At 38.0% G+C, this 18,281-nt stretch overlaps 1 protein-coding gene across 1 annotated transcript; it reads left to right on the top strand.

Annotated features, from left to right (window-relative positions):
• Positions 1-6,202: 6,202 nt before the first annotated feature.
• On the top strand, positions 6,203-15,843 carry slc25a33 (solute carrier family 25 member 33). The gene is made up of 7 exons (XM_036590828.1): positions 6,203-6,460; positions 10,557-10,730; positions 12,449-12,526; positions 13,140-13,240; positions 13,380-13,446; positions 14,394-14,674; positions 14,943-15,843. The coding sequence occupies exons 1-7, from the start codon at positions 6,420-6,422 to the stop codon at positions 15,143-15,145; spliced, it is 945 nt and encodes a 314-aa protein (XP_036446721.1). The 5' UTR covers positions 6,203-6,419; the 3' UTR covers positions 15,146-15,843.
• Positions 15,844-18,281: the final 2,438 nt, after the last annotated feature.

Below are 18,281 nucleotides of genomic sequence, written 5' to 3'. Positions count from 1 at the left end.
TTTATTTATGTATCTAATTAATATGCAAATTTTTTGTAAGGTTATGTTTTAAAGAGAATGTCATAATATGCCAGTTAACGGCTTACATTTCAGCAGAAATTCATCATGAGTTGCTGGTGGATTATAAGTCTTTTCATTTACAGCAGTAACATGCCCATTGCTGTCTCTGACAATAATCACATTGTCATTAAACAGGAAACTTGCCGCGTATTATTAAAAGGGGCTAAACAGGTCTGGCACCATTATGAAATCTGAATGCTTTCAGTAACTTTGCATAATGCAAAGGAAGCTAAAGTTCTGAAGTTTAGGACAGCCTATATGATACCATTATAAGCCTCAAGTCTCAAGTTCAACCTTCTTATTTGAATGTTCCTCACCGTCTCACCAAAAGATGGAGCTCTTCACAAATGTTTCACAAATGTTCAGATTTTCCAAGCAATTCAACAGTCACCTCAATGGGAATAACAAATAAAACCATCTCACACAAGAAAGTGAACATCCTGCTAAATTAGCTTCATGTGAAAAAGAATGGATGAGTGGATTAAGTCTTAAATGTATTCAGTTTAAGTTGAAGATCGTTACACAAAGCTTTTCTGCATGCCAGATTTCCTGGTAGATCTCCATATGTTCTACAGGAGGAGTAATGAGTGGGTGTGTATGTGTGCATATGGCAAAAGTGGAAAGATCTGTATTAAACTTTTACTGAAGTAAAACTAGAAGTATGGCAGCAAAAATATACCTAAGTGAACGTACATACATTTAAACCTACTTACTTACATAAAAATAAGGACTAAACATTGTAAAAATAAATTATAAGTGCTTTATTTGGTGGCGTGTGATGCGGTGACTCTGGTCGGTACTGGTAAATAGGAATAGTTGTGGGCAGCTTCATTTTGCCTTTATGTAAATTTGATTGGATATTTTAATTATTGTTATTCATTTTATTAGTAGTATTTCTGATTGCATAAAAAACAATAACTTTACAATGAATGGAAACTCAACTTATTGAAAAGAGAAGACTCTCCTGGACTCCTCCGAGAGATTCGTGACAAGTACTTTGAAGGTTTAAATACAGATTAAAAAATTCTGCAGAAAATTGAGTGACTGAGTAAAAGTATTCCATTGAAATAATATTCAAGTAAAGTGCAAAGCCTTTAAAAATAATGCTCAAGTACAATTACTTAAGTATTGTTTTTATCTCTGGTATAATCTGAACATGCCCATAAGCAGGGGGGCAAATTTGACATGTGGAGGGACTGAAATTGTGACCTAGAGCCTACATACAGTGTTAGCACCTGGAGATGACACAATACCACTTTTCTGATTCCAATATCAAAAAGGCTTTAGCACTGGCCGATACTGATACTTTTTCTTTTAAAACTACTAAGCATTAAAATGATTTATTTTTCATTTTTAACTGAAGCACTTCACTTAAGTTGAGGCTCTTAGAGTAGGCTATCATGCTCAAACAACTCAATCACTCTACTAACCCACAGGACGAAATGCACAGCTTACAACACATATAACTAAGTAATTTCAAAAAGTAGAGCACTCCCCCTCTGAATTTGCACCAATGCCCATAAGTGTCCTTACCCGTCAATGTTGGACCGGACGTCCCCTGAACTCTGCACTGCAGAGTCATTTAGTTCCTTCTGTCGTGGTATAAAGATTTACTTCTTCAGGCAGTACTGGTTAACACTTTATTGCACTCATTTGCTCTACATTTCTGAATCACAGTATCATTTCTCTTCAGTCCTCTGCACTTTACCTCTGTGTTTAATTACTTTATTTAAAAAATGCATGGTATTGTATGATATGGTATTCCCATATCAAGGTATGGTATTCCCAATCACATATACTGTTGACCTGTCTAGTATTTATTGTCTTGTTTATTTATTGTTCTGTATATTTATTGTCTGGTGTATTTATTGTATATTCTGCACTCATCTTGTATCTGCGCTCTATGTAGTCCTGTGTAATGTACTGCTGTTGTGTGTTGCACCATGGTACCTGAAAAACAGCATCTCATTCCAATGGATAGAAGTTATCTTGAATGAATGACAGTAAAGACCACTTGACTTGAATTGTAAGGCTCTGGTCTCTTGGGCTATAGATTCCTGCAGTGTCTTTATGTAATTTGCATCACTTTGGCTTTTACTGTGGGCATGTTTTGCAAGTTGCTCTGGAGAAGTGCATCTGCTAAATGAACAAATGTAAATGTGTATGGCTATCACATCATTTCCTCTCCTATTATAAAAAAAATGTATTTACTTTATTAGACACACCTTGTAAGTGTACAGTTACAAACTGTAGTTTATTTTTTCCATGCACAATTTGTGTTCTAGGCTAGTGTTGTCAAACTGGCCTCCTTCTGGGCCACAGCTCAGAGGATATTCTGCCTCACTGAACACACCTGATTCAACTCATCAGCTTATTAGTAAAGCCATCGTGAGTTGATTTGAGTGTTAGAAGAGGGAAAATGATAAGCTCTGCAGAGCTGTGGCCCTAAAGGAAACCAGTCTGACATGGCTGTTTGAGGCCTTCTTCAGTGGTCAGTTTCTGGCAAATGATTTTCAAGCCAGCAGTCACATTAACCCCAGCAACACTACTGTGCCTGATATATTCATGCCAATGCAACACGCACTAACATGCCACAGTTATGGTGTTGTCACTGCTGAGAATGATCCACCACCCAAATCATACCTGGTCAGTGGTGGTTCTATGGTTGAATCAGGCATGTTGGGAGTAGGGAAAACACACACACGCAAGATATGCAGGGCAGGGGGTCCTCCAGGACCAGGGTTGTGTTAGGTGTACCTGAGAAACTGCCAGTTTAGTGTATATGGTGTGATTTATTGCCATAATGTTCCATGTATAACTGAATGCCAACCCATATTTTTTTTGCAAAGAATCATTTCTTAACCAATTTACGTATATTCAAATGATTTACGTTTACATTATTTTCAGGTGCACTTAAGTACAAAAGCTTTTTAATAATATAGAACCAATCTTGTTGCAAATATATCTATAAAATAATTCTAATATGATGCTAGTGTTTTATAGGTTTTAACCAATTTGTAAGAATCTGTAAAATTAAGGCATTTTTAATAATGCATGGAATAGTCGATGATTTAGTATAGCTGAGAAAGCTGTACAGCATTTAGAATGAATTTATAGTAAAATCAATATCCAGAGTGCCTTATATTTGAAGTATAGTGACAAATCTTTGCTCATCAAATAGTCATTTATAGTAAATTACTATAACTAGACAATTATAGTTTAGAATCTAATACATTTGCTATTCTTTATACCACATCGTACCTGTCCCCAAAACACTTGTCAACAAACTGTTGGTTTTAGGTTTTGTTGTGTAGTTTATAACATCTCATTCTACACTGTATGACTTATTATTTAATAATAATAATGATCAATTATCCATAATTACATAATGTAATAATTATGTCAATAATTGCCAATCAAGTGACTTTAAGCTTTTGTATGTGTATCATGATATAAAACATTATACCCCAGACAATACATGTTATACTAGATGTGTTATGATGTTCTGGATCTACAGTGCACAGCTGTTCAGTGAATGCCCTTCCTTCCACTTCAGGAATATTTCCTCCATTCACATACTGTTATATAAAAGACATGACCTCTACTCATGGGCAAAACCTGGAACAGCAACAGTGTCTGGGGACAATTTAACACCCTGAGGCCTTTTGTTGCCTGGAGAGATCTCAGGAAAAGCACCCAGCTGAGCTAAGCTCAAGCGTTTACATAGCGCCCAGGTTAGCGTGCGAGCGTTAATGGGCAACTGCGCCTACAACAGTCTTACATAATACGTCTTGCCAAGAACTTTTGTTTTTGAAACAAGGGTTTGTGTTCAAATCCTATCTGCTCTTCTGTATCAAGAGAAGCCAACTAATTAATACCTGTCAAAAAAACATTCACACCTCAAGCATTTCAGGAATACCTGGAACATTTACAAAAGCAAGATGATTGTTATTGAGTCTATGTTGCTGTTATTTTGTTAGACATGTCTGCTGCCTGCTGATGTGGACTTGTTTACGGGAGAAGTTGGGCAGTTTAATGTATTACAAACAATGTTCTCTTCTTTTGCAAACAAAATAAACCTGATATTGCGTAGTCTGCTACAGTCATACGTAAAGGTTTGGGCTCTGTGGTCAAATGAGGTGTTTTGTTGATTTTCTAAGTGAAAATAAGTCAATACAGCTTCTATAGAGAACAAACTTCTGCACAGTTTAATGCACAATTACTGTTTACTTATACATGGACTCCTTTTTTATTTTCTTGTATTTTCTATTTTCTTTTTTATTCTTTTGATCCTTCCATTACCTGCTTTTCTGTAAAGCTGCTTTGAGACAACACTAGTTGTAAAAAGCGCTATACAAATAAATGACGTTGTTGTTGTTGTTTATTTGCTGAATTTAACATATTGGGAAAAAAATAAAACATAAAATGTGGCCTTTGAAAAAAGTATAAGACGTTATGTTTTTTGTTTTATTTTTTCCAATAGATTGAACTCAAATAAAAAGAACGTGTGCACTAAAATTTGCAAAAAAATGCCATATACATTTGTTCCCTGTGGAGGATGTGTTCATCTATTTTCACTTAGAAAATCAACCAAATATAATTTGACTGGGAAATGTTGCCAATAATGAGAAATTTTCATGTGTAAGCTTTTGAGCCAGCTTGCTGATATCTTACTTTAGTGATATAACAAAATCCTTCATTATACAACCAAACCTGTATTTTAATCAAATATTACTGGCATATAATTCACTTTATCTGCTACAGATTGCTGTGGTTGTTTTTCTAGCTGCTTGCAGTAATGTTTCCTCTTGTTCAAATTTACCTGGAGGGCTTTATCTCAAACATTACAAGACTGTCTCTCATAACCTGTTCTGGCACAGCCAGCACAGTGAAGACTTTGGAGTAAACAAGTCAACACCAGCTTGATTAAATAACCTACTTATCAGTCATTCGTTGTTGAATGTGGAGCAATACACATATCAACTTTCAGCCCTCCCTCCACCACACACCCCCTCTTCCCATAGGCCGCTCTCTTTGCACACCGCTGTCAGTCCACCTTCTGCCTGTCTGACTAGCTTGTCATGTCTACATCCACGTTCACCTCATGGTTAGAAATAGAAACACAAAAGAAAACTTATTTTTGCCAGTTGTTTTGGTTTCAGATTCTTATTAATCTGTAAGCATGCAGTTTTCCCTAATATGTTAAGACATAGGAGGAGATGTAAAGAACAGTTTGTAAATAAAAAATATGCTGATTGGGAATGCGTTTGTAGAACTTGCCTGCATTTTTATTTTATTAGATACTCTTTTGCTTTCATAATTTATAGTTTAGGAATAGTGTTAAGGATTCACCTTTTACATTTAGTGGTTCTAGTGCAACAACTAAAATTAGGATGAAGGAAAAATGCCACAAAAAACACTCTGACTGGAGTAACTTATTTGTTTGTTTGTTATGGATCGCATGCAATTTTCATACTTCTATTCACATTCATGTCTAAATTTTTTTATTGTTTTGTTAAAAATCAGTGATCAAAAGACTATAATAAGGCTATAATAAGAACATTACATGCTAAAAACAAAAATACATATAATACAATCATATCTGTGTTCAGACAACATATGGACCAAATTAAATGTGAATGTTCAGATATGGAGATTACAGTGTTATTCTGAGTACATGTAGTTATTGCATGCCTGCTATTGAATTATAGTTATTGAATTATTCTCAACTATCTGGTTTAATAAATGTGTCTGTTATTATTAAAAGATAATCACTTTTGCACCAAATAAATAGCATTATGCCATTAAATACCATGGCTAATATTCACCAACATTACTCCATAAATAATATAATAAAATTAAATATCAGAGCATAACTGAAATTAGTCTGTAAACAAGTGTGAGAACTGTTTACGTTGTACTTTAAATGCAACATAAAAACCTGACACCAAGAACTGAGTGACTATTTGGCTCAGCACATGATGTTTGGGGGGTGTGATGAATACCAAAGGGCGACCGATTAAAGCCTTTTGCTGCAGTGCTGCTGGGCGAAGGCAGTTCTGCCTACGTCACGGACAACACCCCCCTCCAGCCCACTGAAATCTGAGGGTTTCTATTTATATGGGCTGGCCCTGGACGACCAACCGTCGTGACGTCAAACCCCCAGTCTGCTCTCATTCAGACCGGGCGCACGCTGCCCCCGCACTTATAAAGCAGAAGCCGGCAGGCTGAGCTGGCTGAGAGTCGGCTGATATCATTGAGCGGAGAGGGTAGCGTGGGGGAGGCTAACCGCTAGCCTGGAACTGTAATTAGATTTATATACAGCAGCTGAGGTGTACGATGACGGTTTGAAGTTTGAAATGGCACAGAAGGACACGCTATTACATCTCTTCGCTGGGGGGTGAGTTCACTATGTTTACACTATTTATTTGTTGCCACTAGCTGAACCGATGCGGTTGTTAGGTTAGCTAGACACTTCGCTACCTTGGTAAAGAAATTAATTTGGTTAAAGTCGGCTGTATCGGAAGCTTATCAATACTAATGTCCTTCTTATTCTCAATCAACTATTAATAACGTTATAAGAAAAAAGCAGCCGATTCGGTTGCTAGGCAGCTAGCTAGCTAACGTACGTTGCTAGGCTAGCTTGTCATTGAAAGGACCGTGGATATTTACATTTTCGAATGTTTTATATTGTTTCAAATATTGGAATATTCTATACGTAATTTTAGAATACATATTTTTGCCGCCAACTACGAACTGAAAGACAGTAAGTTACAGCAGCTATGAAGTTTCGATATAAAATCAGATAGCTAGCTAGCTAACCTGGCTAAATAGCTAACAGCGAGCAGTCGAACCCCAACGCAGAGCCGGGTTCACAGTAAATTTAAAGCGCCCATTAAATTCCAAGATGAGGTTAGCTTTCCCTCTAAATTGTCTGCTTTTGGTGTGTTTAAAAAGCGTGTTTTAAAAATGGTGGGGAACTTCCTATTCACGGGCTTCATGTTCGAATTTTTCCGTTCCACCTTAAACAGTAAAGCAGTTCCATTCTGTATGTACGCTCCGAATGCAAGTGCTGCACCATTTAAGGTGGAACGGGAAAATGCGAATAGGAAGCTGACTTCAGCCTCGTTGCGACCTCGCTGTCTCATCTCGTGTTACATAAGTGTTCCGGTCTCTTCTGCCTTTCCTACCGCATGACCGTAGCAGCGGCTCTGTGAGCTCCATGTCTGATGCGACATTGCACGTTATTGTACTTCGAACAGTTGTCGCTGTTCGCGAATGTTTGGCTTCTGACTTCACCGATTAGCCGGAGTATTGCGGAACTACATTTACGTTTTTATGTAGCAGTTGGTGCGCGTGGTAGATCCACGTGTCTCTCACGGGCTTGTTAAGTCTGGGTTTATAATAATGGACAAGAACCTGTACATCTTTCAAAAAGCACTTAGATGTAAATGTGGCTGTTGCTAAGGGAGACTCTTGTTGGGCCCACCCGCTTCCCCAAGGTCATCATTCTGACTGACCTCCGTGACCACTACCAAATCTTGCATCAGTATTTTTTATGCCCAAATTTCAAATGTTATTGCATTTGACTACAAATACTGTATTTAATATCTCAACAGTTGAATGTTATGAGTGATTCCTGTTGGATCCGCTATATGAGCCCAGCATCGCGTGAGCTTTTTACGAGCTGTAGAGAAGTGTGTTTTTTATAATCATTTAAGTTCAAACTGATTCATACACTATATGTACATTTAATTCCTCTAGAGACCCATTGTTCATTCACTTTAACATGCTTAAAATTATAGTTAAAACATTGTTTATAGATAAGATATTAAAACTGAAAATGTATATTAAGCAAATTTGACATGCACGTAGATGTGCTGATGTTTAAAACACCATGCAATCTTGGTGCTTGATGACCTGTAGGATGACCGCACAAGTTGTAGAAGTTGCATCAGACATATTTGTCACCTGCTTTCTAGAAAGCTTTCTTAATATCACCCTGACTGGCAGTATGCCTTTCACATGCTCTGTCACATTTAAAAGCTTTTTATTATAGTCAGCTGTGTACATGCTATATTCAGTAAGCTATGTCCATGTTCTATTCACTGGTAACATTCCCTTTTATTTATTTATATTTTAGATATTAAGGTTGAAAGGGTGTTATAAACAAGCTTGAGCTCTGCTAGCCCCTGTATGATGTTTATATATTAAAAAAAAAAAATGCAATTTTGTGCATGGTGACCTGCAGAATGACCGCACAAGTTATAGAAGTTGCATCAGACAGATTGTCTGCTTTTGGAAAGCTTTCTTAATATCACCCTGACTGGCAATATGCCTTTCACATGCCACATCACCTGTTAAAGCTTGTTATTATAGTCAGCTGCATACAAGCTGTATTCCATGTTCAATATACTGGTAACATTCCCTTTTATTCATTTGTATTTTAGATATTAAGATTGAACAGGTGTATTAAACTAGCTTCAGCTCTGCTACCCCATGGTGACCTGCAGAATGACCGCACAAGTTGTACAGGTTGCATCTGACTGATCATCTGCTTTCTGGAAAGCTTTCCTAATATCACACTGACTTGCAGTTTTTCAGTATGCCTTTAACATGCTGTCACTTTTTAAAACTTTTTGTAATGGTAAGCTATGTTTATTTTAGCAATTTACTTTATAAGTATACTTATATATAAACTGTCCCTCTTCAAAAATCAAGAATTCCAGAAATAAACAAATTAACTCCAGCACAAGTTATTCTAATTTGACATTCAGCTTTTAAAATTGGCAGTATTAGCATTGATTAAGCTCTATTATGCAAATTTTTATTTGGTTTAACGTTTGAGAGTAAAGTGTATTAATAGTTGGAATGGACGGCTCTTACAGGTGTTTTTATTTTTTTTTATTAAAATTTAAAGGACCTATGTCCTACATTTACCTTTATCCTACTTATTTTATGTCCCCTTACGACTTAGTTCACTTATTATGCTGATAAGGTTGGAAGATGGTCATATAAAATTGAATTATGACTGTTTTACAACTGTCAATTTTTACATGACCATTTTCCAACCTCTCTATCTCAAAATTAAACGTTTGCTACTGTGTCTTTAAGACTGATGTCTGCTGTTCTGACTGTCTGCTCTGTATTGGACCTCATTCAAAAAATAGTTTGGGCTGTTTTTGCTGTTTACTTTCCATATATGGATCATATGGATTGGGGATTGAATGGTTTCCAAAATTTGAACAGTGTTTAGGCACTACATTAAACTCTTATTTCTAAAAGTGAGTGACCGTTCAGTTTTCCATGATATGGGCCCTTTAATATGCTGCATATTAATATCAAAAAGAATGCTTGAGGTTGTGCAGCGCTTATAATAAGCTTTTAATCTTTTGCCAAGGTGTCGGTGCCTGTAACGGTTTGTCCCTCTCAGAGCGATTTGTGTTTGATCCGTTTGTCACCTGAAGTGTGACGCACAAAAGGTTGTGTCCCATCAATATAGGGGCGGAACTGCTAGATCCTGCAGTGAAGGCACAGCCTAATGCAAATGAAAGGTTAAAGGTGTTTTGTAAATGTTTAGGGGTATATGTCACAATTTCATTCATGACCTAGGACAGAAGGGCAACAGACGTCACTAATTTATATTCCATTGTCTGACAGCAAGCTGTGAGGTGTGTCGTAATCCGAAATGAGTTGGCAGTTTGCTCAAAAGGTCTTTATTCAAAAGAGTAGCATTATCATTGTGGCTCGAAAAACAGTTTACATGTTTTGTTTGACCTGGACTACCATCATATTGATGAGATTCATGTGATGCAATACAGTTAAATTAGGTCAAAGTTAATAAAATGAATCCAACCAATGCTATGTGAAACTCCTGAACTATGGCCTGCTATCTTTAGTGTCCTGGTCTGATGAAAGCATGATGAAATCTTGCACCTTGCAAATATTAAAAGCTCTTTTCTCTTTCACTAGTATCATTTTAAATATTTTTATATGTCTGAGTTTTCTTTTGTCTAAATTGGGCCTTTTAACTACAAATGTATATACATACTTTTTGTGGGGTTGAGCTCTAATGTAGCCCAGGTTTTTGGTCAGGAGACGTGCAGTCAATATCACCTACGTCATATTTTGTCCTTTTGCAAGAGATCAGTTTGTTCTCCCTGACCTGCATGACTCTGAAAACAACAGAGGGGGTAGTGATGACAGAATGCGCAATAGGACCCATACTAAAGAATGTGCCGTCTGCACTTTGCTTTGAATTGCTTTTGTGCACCTTCTGTTAAAGGTTTTTTAGCATAAGGCAGCATAACCTATCACAGGTTATTCCTCCTATTATTAGTGAAGCAATGTGGTCACTAATCAGTCTTTTTATTACTTTATTCTGTGTGAATATTGTCCCTACAAATATTTGTATTATTTTATTAATGCAATTACTTTTGGGAATTGGGGTGTTCCAAAGTGATAAACAATAGTTCTTTTTTTCTAAATGATTTCAGATGTGGTGGTACAGTGGGTGCCATTATGACCTGCCCCCTGGAGGTGTTGAAAACCAGGCTACAGTCGTCAGGCCTCACGCTCAGGCCGGTGTTCCAGGTCCAGCTGGGCACACTGAATGCAGCTGGTGTTATTAGACCAGGTCCAGTCACACCTGGCCTCCTGCAGGTCTTACGGTAAGCTAGAGCTTTTGAACGTGATTGACAGCTTTGCTCTAAACATGAAAGTAGTGTATATGTATTGTATTGTTGGATAGTTAAGTCTTATGCAAAAGTTTGAGTGCCTCTAGTGAAATTATATTATTATATTGTTATAGTCATCAACACAGGCTGCCCCCATTAATGTCTGTGGGAATGGTGTCCTCATTTTTAGCATGATCGTTTTAATTTATTTGCTGAATACTCATGAGGATAAAACGTAAAACATGGTCTGTACAAAAGTTATGGAACATTTTATATTATATAAGTTATAAAAGTCTGTTCTCTAAAGTCTTTTTGGGTGACAGACTTCTTACACATTAGCCAGTTTCCTATAATAAAGACCTGTATCGTCCTATAAAGGAGCTCGTCTGAAGTGTTTGGCTGCTAGGCTGCTGCAGTGTTATATAAAAGCGTGAGGTTCGTGCAGGGGGCGAGTCGCTGTCTGTACCCATTTTTAAGAGGGCAGCCATAGCAGCCGAGCAGTCCGGCATGAACGCTCTGAGGAACCTGCTGTCCCATGACTCCTCCTTCATGGCTCATATTACTAGTCATCAGCACAGGGTGCCCCCATTAATGTCTGTGGGAGTGGTGTGCCTTCATTTTCAGCTCGATCTCCTTTGAGTCCTGTTTAGTCCTCTTTTTATGAGGGTATATGTGTATGTTGAAACAGGTCTTTTGTCATGGCCAGGCTATTCTAGGAAACAAACACTGAATGTGTGTGTAATGAAAGATGACACTCCCTTTCTTGAGATTTGTACTCTGTTAAAATTTTATCATATTCTGGGTAAAACAGTTTGGTTTTTTTCTTTTTTCATGGAAAGCCTCATCCTTGGAGCATTCATTAGGGACTTTGTCATTGTTTGTCACTATTTGGCCTATCTAATGCATAGGCCATATCTGTCTGGCTCATGTGTCTGATGTACCTTAGACACACTGTTTGTTCTGCTAGATAAACTAGTGTCTTTAGTCTGTTTGTGTAATGAACATAGGCTAAGCCTTTTGGTAGTCTGTAGGTAAAAAGGTTTACTGTGGGGGACGTTTTAGGGTTTAATGAGACATGGCTAATCTTAAATGGGTTATTATTTTATGTGCCTGTATTCTCAGAAATGTTAAATTTTACTACCTGTATTTGCTTTTCTCAAAAGTATAATTTTTCTGATGACTAGCCAGCTTTAACTAAACTTCATAGGGCATTTACATTTAAAATGTTTCTAGGAAGCCCTGTTTAAACCACACCATTGCAGTTATACGCTATGGCAGGTCATTAACTTAGTTTACTGAAAGGGCATTAGCATTTTTAATACCAGCTCAAGTTTAGAGAAATGTTTTAAAAAGAAAAAATCCAAAAAGTAAGATGCATGTAACAAAAGATAGACAAATGTGAGTACACAACACTTAAGTTTGTGGAAATAATATCACCTTGGTGTAGAGATGAGCCCAATCTCACCCTGTATAGAAGGTGATCCATTAAAGGCAACTGAGTTCATGGACTTGGGCAGTGGGACTGAGGACCAGAAACTATTGACTACTGGTCTGACAACAGAATCAACCAGGAAAAGCAGTGCTGAATACCAAACGCTGGACAATGTGTAACCTGAATGCTCAACATTGCTGGCATGTCATCTGAGCTGACTGAACCATAGTTTCTCTTTTGTGTTTTTCATTAAATCTTTTCTTTCTTTTTTCATGGCCAGGTCAATTCTAGAAAAAGAAGGACCAAGTTCGCTGTTCAGAGGCCTGGGTCCGAATCTTGTTGGTGTTGCTCCCTCAAGGTAACAATTAAATGCAGTTCTAGCAGAATCTAGGGCATGACCCTGAGGTTAGCACCATAGTATCAAAGCTAAAAATTCATGACTGTAGTTTAAGGTGACCTTGCTCTTAATGTGCTGCTGAAAAGCGTTCAAGGAGCCAGAAATGTATGTCTTTACAGAATGTTTTCAATGCATTTAATAATTGGTCATTTTAAACCAGATAAAATATAACTAGTTTGGAAGAGTTCTTTTGTTTTTGTTTTTTTTGTTTTTGTTCCCTATATATATATATTTTTTTGTTTGGTGATCATGTCCCTGAGCTTCCATGGCCCAGTAATTCTGAACAGTCAGCTTTAGCTCCAGCTACTTATTCAGTCTGTTGTAGTGATCTGGCACAGACTGTTCCAGAAGCTCATTAAAGAGAGCAGCCAGTGTGGAAACAGACAGTTCTGGGCATTGTCAGGAACATGCACTGTAGACTACGTGATTATAAACGTGGCAGTCTTTCAAGATCACGCTCTTTTTCACACTTTACATTACAGTGAACAATGCATGAAGCAGGGAGCACTGGGGTCAAAATTAAGCCATTCTGTTCTTTCTTTATCTAAAATGTTCTCTCACTTTGTTGTTTCAGAGCAATTTATTTTGCAGCGTACTCTAAGTCAAAAGAGACCTTCAATGGCATTTTTGTGCCCAACAGTGGAGTGGTGCACATGTCTTCAGCAGGGTTCGCAGGTGAGGTGGTTGACTATAATACAGTTTGTATTTTTGATGGTACATTTGTTCATTTTGTTGTGTTAAAAATATTTTATTTAACACATTACAAAACTTAACTTAAATTCATATTTATATACTTTGTGTTTTTCTTTTTTAGCCTTTGTAACAAATTCCTTGATGAACCCCATCTGGATGGTCAAAACCAGAATGCAGCTTGAAAAGAAGTATGTCGATACTATAGTTTTTGCAACACATTCTTTTTCTCTAGTACTAGTATCTATTTACAAGCTCTAAAAACATGTCACCTGCAATGGCATGAGTTTTTATTTATTAAATGTGTGCGTGTTACACAACTATCACAGCAATTGGCTCATGACCAGGGAGCCACGGTATAAATATCCACCTTGACACACCGGCCATGGTTTAGAGGGCACAGTCTATATATATCCTTGCAAAGAGCACAAGCCAATAGACTCTATAGAGGTCAGATGAGAAAAGTATGTCTGTTGCTTTATTCTGAATACAGTCCTGCAATAAAACCTCCGCTCACCCTAAGGCCCAAACAAATTGCACCGTGAGAAAGCAGTGCCCCCATATACACTTTAAAGGGGAGTTCCACTGATTTTTCTAAAATTCTGCATGATTCATCATTGAGGTGTAAACAGTCATTCAGCAGTGGTTTGGGGTGAAATGGTTAATTGTAGAGAAACCTGTGGAGTCAGATATATTTTATAATGTTGGTGATAGGAGCCAGGGGTTATGATGTCTACAACACATACAGCCATTTTGTTAACTACACAAAATGACCAGTGAACCAACACGTGTCTTCTGTGGTTTTATATGTATTATTGAAAATGATGAAATAGTGGTAAACCTGAAATTGATTTTGGGTAGTATTTTACCTTACAATGCCCTGCATGTACCTATACACCATGAATGACTTTTCAGAATATATTTTAAATCAAAACTTTATCATAAAAACCTGTATAAAACAATGTTTTTCCACTTAATAGCTTTTAGAGACATTAAACTCTACATCTTAACCATTCAATTATGCAAGCATTTTGAACTAAACATTGTAACTGAGAGCAGGTTTAGTTCCTAAGTCCTTGAATAACTTGAACCTGTCTGAGCGAGTGCTTATATACTGACTGAACTGTTTCTCCTCCAGGGCACGAGGAGAGAAGAAGATGAATGCACTACAGTGCGCCCGCTATGTGTACAAGACGGAGGGGGTGCGAGGCTTCTACCGGGGCCTTACTGCATCGTACGCTGGAATCTCAGAGACTATGATCTGCTTCCTCATCTACGAGACGCTGAAGAAGCATCTAGCGCAGAGTCAACTCACAACGTCCAACACTGACAGAGAAAAAGGAGCATCCGACTTCCTGAGCCTCATGGTAGCAGCTGCTTTTGCCAAAGGCTGTGCCTCCTGCATAGCATATCCTCATGGTAAGGGCACTTACTTATGTTCTCCAGATTTCCCTATTTGCAATTGTATGAGTAACTGAATTAAACGTTTTTATTTAAGTGGCCATTTCAGCAGTGCAGATATATCTCTCTGCTCTGCATGTGGCCCTAGTGCCTTATGTAACTGTACTTTAAAAGAACTGCCTCTAGTCATGCTTCCTAAGCTCTAATTTGAGCTTATTTAGAAATGTTTCAGTCCTTTTTTTTCTGCTTTTATCTGACACTCAGTCTCTCTTTTCTCTCCCTCCAGAGGTTATTCGGACAAGACTCAGAGAAGAGGGCAGCAAATACAAGTACTTCTTCCAGACAGCTCGTCTGGTAGCAGTCGAGGAAGGCTACGCAGCATTTTATAGAGGACTCATTCCACAGCTCATTAGGCAGATTCCCAACACGGCCATAGTGCTCTCCACCTACGAGCTCATTGTCTATCTGCTGGGTCAGCCCTCCAAATAAAGCCCAGATTAACAAGCACAAAGACTCTTGGAACTGTAGTTAAAGGGGGGGACATGAATCCTGTTGCTTGAGTAATGGGATGCAGGTTTGCAAAATCCAAAGACTTTAAAAAGCTGTTTTTTATTTGGATGCATACACACACTATCAGATGTAATAATTTTGTTGCTTGAGTTTATTCTGCATCCTAATTGACTCTTTTTAATATCAAACGTGAAGATATGATTATACATTTAACTGCAAATGTTTAATATTGCGTCATTGTACAGAAAGAGGTCACCTGAAGATACATAATGCTATTAAGTTAACTAAATTATTATTTTTCTTTTTTTAGTGTTAAGTTTTAGTGTTTGTTCAGTCATGATTCTGTCCCACACTGCTGTATGGTACTCATCCAAAGATGCTGATGCTGAAATTTCCAGTGGAGTTGTAGTGAATGGGGGCTGCTAAAATGGAAATAAGGCAAAGGATAGCTCTTTGGGGACCTATTGCATTCTTACTTGTTCGCTCACACTGCATTACATTGCAGTAGTTTTGAGTTCTGCATCATGTAGTGATCTGGAGTTTGACCAAGTATATTTGTTTTAGTTTTTAGTTTTGTCTGTTTACTCTCTGAATGTGAAGTGTGTCCTCTTTTACAAAAAAAGAAACTAAAATGCATATGCGACCAATGGTTCAATAAAGTGCATAGTGATAAATAACTTGCCTTTCTTATACTTACTACTTTTTTTGTTTTGTTTTGAAGAAACAGTTACTTCTCAGCTTTATTTCTTAGTTGGCAGCCAGTATGCATTTTATATCTTTTCTTGAATACAGCTAGCTTTGCAATTTTGCCTACATAGTAGTGCAAACGTGGTGCTCTGTAGAATGTGCTACTAGCAAAGGGTTTCACAATTAGTTATATTAACATGTAAAACAAATGGAAATCTATCTTTTTTACAAAACACTTTAGGAGTCCCTTTAATAATAGTAATATGCTCTTTAGGGTGGTTCTAAAGGAAAAGCATTGCTGAAGTCATTATTTAACATAGTTAAAGAGACACTCTGGCCAAAGTGGAAAATGTCACTAGTCACTATTGCTGTGTCTGTTGTGAACTACTCAAATCAAATCACGTCTGTCACATCAGATTCACACAGGTGGAAATTGAGTGAAAATCTTAGGTGTGTAGCCCCCTTTTAGAATTTAAATAAAAAATATATATATAAATATCTAAGAAGAAAAAGAGATATAGCACTTATATATACTTATGTATATATACTTACTTATGTATATATATATATACACACTGACTCTGAATATACACAATATACACTAGTATTGCACTATTCCAATGCACAGTTATACAGTAATAAGTTATGAAATAAAACTATGAAATGTGCTGTTGCAGGTACACAAGGATAGAATACTGATATAGAATCTTCCAGATTATACAAGATGTGGATATGAGATGTGCAAGATGTCAATCTATGTGTGTAAGTACAGATTTGCTAGATTGAAGGTGCAGAGGATCAGAGTGAGTCTGATGAGATGTGGATGAGGTGTAGCTTGTCCATTGAGATGATGACTCAGAGGTGCAGTGACAGGCCTATAGACCGATACACCAGCACTACTGACTGTTCAGCAGCCTGATGGCCCGGGGGAAGAAACTGTCTCGGAGCCAGCTGGTTCTAGACTTTATGCTTCTGTACCTCCTCCCGCTCGGCAGCTGTGAGAACAGACATTGGCTTGGGTGGGTGGAGTCCTTTAGAATCCTCCTGGTCTTCCTCAGGCAGCGGCTGGTGTATAAATCCAGGAGGTTTGGGAGCTGGACCCCGGTGATGTGCTGGGCTGTCCGCACCACCCTCTGCAGAGCTTTCCGCTCAATGGCAGTGCAGTTTCCATACCAGGAGGTGATGGAGGCTGTTAGAATGCTCTCCACAGTACATGTGTAAAATGTTCTGAGGATGCAAGGGTTCATGCCAAACCTCTTCAGCTGCCTGAGGTAGAAGAGGCTTTTTTACCAGCTGTGTGGTGTGTTCGCTCCATGTGAGTTCCTCTGAGATGTCTGATCCTACAGTGGGGCTGTAGTAATCTATAGTGAGAGGTTTTCCAGTTTAAAAACCAGGAAAGCCCCCTTCTCATGATGTATCTTGAAGGTGGGAGGAACTACAACTATAGCTTGGGTGTTTTTGGGGGGGGCAGAGTGTGTGTGTGTTTTTCATCTTTTTGTTTTTAGTTAGCTAGTAAGTACACAAGGAAAAACAGCCAACAATACTGCTAGGAAGCGTCTTATTGAACCTGTAACTGTCTTCAAATTATTACAAAGTTAGCAGCTGGCATTTTGCCTTCTTTTCTCTGGCTGAAAGCTTAAACTTTCTGGTGTCCGTTTTGTGCTGAGTAAAGACAGAATCCCTGTTTTTCTGTGATTTTTGTTGATCAGTTGAGGTAAGAGTTACACTAATAATAGCTTGGTTGTATTTATGAGCCTGTTGCTCAGTGGCTAAGCTAATAGTCAGGATTGGTTGACACCAGGACTGTCTGATGTATTTGCATAATAGGGTATTTTAGAACAGTAAAAACAAATGTATTAACCCAGCGGACCCCACACTATGCACATTTCTTGCTTTCTCTTCTGTAACCTTGATTCAGTTTGTTAACTGATTAATAAGCCCTTGAAGCGATGGATGTGATAGAGTAAGATAAAAATAAAATTGTACAGAGCATACAGTGTCACAGAGCAGGTACTATTTGGGTGGTGGCTCATTCTCAGCACTGCAGTAACACTGATGTGGTGGTGGTGTGTTAGTGTGTGTTGTGCTGGTACGAGTGGATCAGACACAGCAGTGCTGCTGGAGTTTTTAAACACCTCAGTGTCACTGCTGGACTGAGAATAGTCCACCAACCAAAAATATCCAGCATCCTGTGCGCAGCGTCCTGTGACCACTGATGAAGGACTAGAGGATGATCAACACAAATTGTGCAGCAGCAGATGAGCTATCGCCTCTGACTTTACATCTACAAGGTGGACTGACAAGGTAGGAGTGTCTAATAGAGTGGACAGTGAGTGGACACTGTTTAAAAACTCCAGCAGCACAGCTGTGTCTGATCTACTTGTACCAGTACAACACGCCCTAACACACCACCACCACGTCAGTGTTA

This window comes from Colossoma macropomum, unplaced genomic scaffold (assembly GCF_904425465.1).
Source record: "Colossoma macropomum unplaced genomic scaffold, Colossoma_macropomum, whole genome shotgun sequence".
NCBI lineage: Eukaryota > Metazoa > Chordata > Actinopteri > Characiformes > Serrasalmidae > Colossoma > Colossoma macropomum.
The sequence above is the reverse complement of the archived record's forward strand: the minus strand, read 5'-3'. Positions and strand labels throughout refer to the sequence as shown.

Bases quoted from the DNA above. Each gene is read 5' to 3' on its own strand.
- slc25a33 (XM_036590828.1), top strand. From the start codon at position 6,420: ATGGCACAGAAGGACACGCTATTACATCTCTTCGCTGGGGG. The intron at 12,527-13,139 runs GTAACAATTAAA...TTGTTGTTTCAG, and splicing joins GTTGGTGTTGCTCCCTCAAG to AGCAATTTATTTTGCAGCGT. The intron at 14,675-14,942 runs GTAAGGGCACTT...CTCTCCCTCCAG, and splicing joins CTGCATAGCATATCCTCATG to AGGTTATTCGGACAAGACTC.